The sequence below is a fragment of the Condylura cristata genome, unplaced genomic scaffold, assembly GCF_000260355.1.
Source record: "Condylura cristata isolate star-nosed mole 26May11 unplaced genomic scaffold, ConCri1.0 scaffold00009, whole genome shotgun sequence".
Classification (NCBI taxonomy): Eukaryota; Metazoa; Chordata; class Mammalia; order Eulipotyphla; family Talpidae; genus Condylura; species Condylura cristata.
The window spans coordinates 2,736,711-2,741,296 of record NW_004567110.1 but is presented as its reverse complement, the minus strand read 5'-3'; the positions used below and the strand labels follow the sequence as shown (position 1 = coordinate 2,741,296).

Here is a 4,586-nt window from a genome sequence, read left to right as displayed (position 1 = left end):
CCTGCTGCGGGACGCCCTGAGCACACTGCATCTCCTGGGCGTCTCCTAGTTTCCCGCGAAGCCATCCCCGCCTGTCCCTGGAGAACGGCTTTGACGGGCGGCGCAAATGCCCCCATTCACACAGATCTACGAATCGTTCCGAGAATACGCGTGCTTCTTATAGTATTGGGATTCTACAGATTACCTCCTAATAGTGTCTTCTTTCAAAAGTCTCGCAGTGGCCCGAGAGGCAGGAGGGCTGGGAGGCGCCCCAGTCACCCCACGTGTCGGCTCACGCTGCAAACGCTGGCGGAGCCCTGCGCCGGCCTCTCCCGAGCGGTCAGCCACGCCGTACTCCACAAGTGAGGGAGAAGCCAGTGTGGCGTGTCCATGCCCCTCAGGTGCAAGACACCAGGAAGGCAAGTGCGGGTTGGGGGGCTCCCTGGGTACTGGGGCGCCTCTGCTGCTCCCCTTAACCTGCAAAGAGCTGAGCCACCAGACCACACTGCAGAGCCGGGCAGGGCCCGCTCTGGGGGTGCCCGGGCTGCAGTGCCCACTGGGGATGTGCTGCTGGTGACCCCCCAAGGCTGGGTCTCCCCTTCGGTCAGTGACAGCACCGCCCGGCCCACAGTGAAGGGGCAAGCGTCTCGAGAATGAGGGCTGGGGAGGACTGCGAGTGTCTAGATCCTGGTTCTGAGGGGACCCGTGGCTGGGAGGGGCAACTCACCGGAGCTCCTGGTGGCCCTGGTGGGCCCTGGTGACCTCGTGGACCGGGAGCTCCCTGGCAACACAAGCAAAGCCATGCCTCAGTGACAGCGCCCTGCCACCGCGCAGCTCATGGGCCACGCTCCCGGGCCTTCTCAAGGGGCCCCGAGGGTGCAGGGGCCGTGCGCACCCCTAGCGGGGTGCTGGCTCGTCTCTGGAGGGTCCGTCTGAGCTGGACGAAAGGTGTGACCCCCGGCCGGGCCACCCACAGCCCACACTGGCAGGGGCACGCTGCCTTACCTGCTCGCCCTTCAGGCCGTCTCGCTGCACCTGGGGACAGACGGGCGTCAGCAAGGACAGCGGGACTCTCCCGAGCCCCAGGGCGCCGCCTCCGTGGGCCCCTCTCAGGGCTGGAGAGCTCCCCCCAGGGGCCAGACCCCTTCCCGCCACCGCGGTGACTCCCGACTGCCACGCTGGTCACTCACCACGGAGCCCGGAACGCCCGGCGGGCCCGCGGGCCCCACGTCGCCCTGCACAGGAAGGACAGACAGCGCCCTCGTCACCGGCTGCCCCGGCCTGTCCACCGTGCCGGGCGCAGCGGCCATCAGGCCCTTCCGTGCGGTGTGCCAGCCCACGGCTCAGCACGAGGTCAACCTCCACGCCGCTGACTGGACGTGCTGGGGGCCTGGCCTCTCCCACTCACACACAGACCCATCTGTGGTGCAAACACCCTACATGTTCACACACATACATGCACACACACACACACACTCACACAATTACACATGCACGCCGAGACCCATATGTGTGCACGTGCACATACACCCCTACATGTGTGCCCGACGCCACACTCATATACACATGTGTGTGTTTGCACATAAGTATGTGCACACATGCACATTCTCACACATGGCCATGTGAGCACATACCTGTGTGCACACGTGCACACCACACGTGTGTGCATGTATGTACACCCACACACGCCCATACACACACAGGGCAGCCGTCCCCTAGCTCCAAGCCGCAAGGGCCGGTCCCTCACACTGACCTGAAACCATGCCCCTCCCTGGGCCTCTGCACCAGGTCAGGGCTGCAGGAGCGTGTCAGGGCCTGCGGCCAGGGCCACAGACAGCGCTAACCTCAGCTCCACGAGGGTGTGGGTGGAGCGAGCAGCCAGCCCCACCAGAGCCGAGGCCCAAGGGGCCAGAACCGAGGCCCCACAGGCCAGGCCGCGGCTGGGGCTGTCAGCCTGTCCATCAATCCGTTTACCTGGGCGGGGCCAGCCTGTCCCGCTGGACAGTCAGAGCCTGAGACTCGCCCGGTGCCCTCCGCCGGCACCTGGCCTGAGTCAGCACGACCTTCACAGGCTCACGGGCAGCCCAGGGGAGGGAAGGCCAGCCTGCCCCTGCAGGCCCTCCCCTCACTGCGGGCCTCCCGGATGCCTCTGCGCCTTTCTCCCCCGCGGCTCTCAAGCCCCAAGAATCTGGAACAACTCCGCCCTCCTGAGTGCCATCACTCCCTGGTGCAGCCCAGAGCACCCACCTTTCGCTGCCCTGACCCCGACACCATACTGCCCACCTTCCCCTGCTTCACGTTTGAAAATAATTTTGCACACAGCTTTTTTTTTTCAGTTGCAATCCAGAACTTCTAAGCAACACATTTCTCAAGCCTTGAAAAATGCTCCAAAACAGATGCGAGCATAAGACACGACCTTTGCTTCGCTTGTTAAAGAGCTAGCCCATTTTCTGGGTATTATTCTGGCAATTTCTTTTAAATGTTGCAGAGGAGCAAAGAAGAGGAGAAAGGAGAAGCAAGGAGGGGACTTGGTAAGATTGTCCAAAAGGAATTTAAGCAACATCGTATTTTAATAATCTGGATGTGATATAATAGGTTGTTCTGATATTTCTGAATGGATTTTGATTTAAAATGTAAAAAAAAACTTTTAAATATGAGAACCAGAAACATCTTGTTAAGCAGACTTCCTGACAGCCATCTCACCTCCATGGTCTGCCCTTTGCTCCAGGAACACCAGCCTGGGCCCCTCCCCCAAACCAGCTTCGACCCCTCCCCCAAACCAGCTTGGACCCCTCCCCCAATCACCCTGGCCCCTCCCCCAATCAGCCTGACCCCTCCCCCAAAACCAGCCTGGCCCCTCCCCCAAACCTGCTTTGGCCCCTCCCCCAAATCAGCCTGACCCCTCCCCCAATCAGCCTGGGCCCCTCCTTCCCAGATGCCCCTACTTGCCCTGACCCAGAGTGGCCTCCCAGACGCCCAGGGCTGCTCACCTTCTGTCCCTGGGGTCCGGCCACGCCAGGGGGGCCAGGTCTTCCCTGGAGGAGAGAGGGAGCGTGGCAGTCAGCGAAGTGAGGGAGGCGGCAGCGGCCAAGGTCACGCCTCTCCCCCAGAGGCACGGCACCCCCCACCCCAGGCTCCCCTGCCTGTGCTCAAGGCTCAAAGTTCTTCCTGACTCGCCCAGGGAGGCTCTCCCGGCCCCTGGGGTTCACTCCGCCCTCAGGGTGGGGACCCCTCCGGGAGCATCTACAGGAAGCAGCTCAGCCCCGACCAGTCCCCTTGGGCCTGCTCAGGGCGGCCTCGGTGGCTGTCTGAGCTGTGCTTTTGGTGAGTGTTTAAGCTCCAGGCTCCTGATAGAAGGCTAAGGGGAGGGCAGGGATATCAAAGTGCCGGTCCAATTTGCGAGCCGACTTTGAACGTGACCTCGATGCTCTTCCGGGTGACGGAGCCCACTATCAAGTACATGGAAACAAACGCTGACCGTGCGGTTCTGTGATGCCGGACAGTTCAGATTTAAATTATTTCATGTGCAGGTGCATGGACCTGCACTGGCTGATCAGCTGGTGTGTTAAATTACACAGGGCGTTTCCCTGGTTGTCTTCAGTCAGATACATGATTGTAGCTTAATTCCCTTTCAATCGTTTAAATACTTGAGTCAGTTACTCTGGGAGACCCTGGCCCTGTGGGCTGATGTCCAGGGCATAAGAATGTCCTTTGCTGCCCCCACAGGCCTGCCACCAGTGTCAGGTCAGAAAGGGCTTAGGGCCCGTGGCCCAGGGTGAGGCCTGAACCGGGGACCCGCAGGTGCCCAGAGGTGCAGCAGAGGGGCCCCGGTGCCCCGGCCCTACAGAGTTTTGGTCCAGACCCCACATTCCCGTCCTCCCGCAGAGCACAGCCCGGCGCCCTCACGCACACCTACCTGCTCTCCTGTCCCCCCGGGCTTCCCGGGAAACCCGTCCAGGCCTCGCTGCCCCTGGGCAAGGAGGAAGACACAGCATGAAGACCCAACAGGGAGCACCTGGGAGCAGCCCCGGGGCCACGTCCCGGAAAGGGGCGAGCGGAGGCCCTCGGGCCTGACAGCCCTCAGCCTCTGCCCACCAGGCACCCCGCATACGGCACACTCACAGACACGCTCACAGAGACACAGACACCCCAGACACACTCACATAGACTCACACACACACACAAACACAGAGACATGCAGACACACTCACACACGGCAGGCTCACAGACACACTCATAGACACACACACACAGAGACACACAGAGACACAGATACTCCAGACACACTCACACACTCACACACTCACACACTCAGACATGCTCATAGACACAGACACACTCACAGACACTCACAGATACAGACACGCTCACACAAAGATACAAACACACACTCGCAGAAACACTCTCACACCCCCATTTAGACTTCGCTCGTGTGGGGGCTCAGGAGCCCGCGTCAGCGGTCAGCGCCCTCTCTGCGGTGCCCACAGGCCTCCCTGGACACTCTCGTCCCGTGGGCCCACGTGGGGCCCAAGCGCCGGCGTGGCCGTGAGCTGCAGGCTCGTGTGCGCGGCACCACGGGTTTCCGTGAGCTGGCAACGGTGAGCGAG

The 4,586-nt window shown here is 61.7% G+C and overlaps 1 protein-coding gene across 1 annotated transcript in view; it reads right to left on the bottom strand.

Moving 5' to 3' along the window:
* The window catches only part of COL22A1 (collagen, type XXII, alpha 1), a 144,036-nt gene that overhangs the window by 87,916 nt on the left and 51,534 nt on the right, over positions 1-4,586 (bottom strand). The window contains exons 14-18 of the mRNA XM_004679973.1: positions 3,896-3,949; positions 2,970-3,014; positions 1,170-1,214; positions 985-1,014; positions 707-760 (exon numbers count right to left, since the gene is read on the bottom strand). Coding sequence (XP_004680030.1) covers positions 707-760; positions 985-1,014; positions 1,170-1,214; positions 2,970-3,014; positions 3,896-3,949 — 228 coding nt within the window. The remainder of the gene's footprint in view (positions 1-706; positions 761-984; positions 1,015-1,169; positions 1,215-2,969; positions 3,015-3,895; positions 3,950-4,586) is intronic.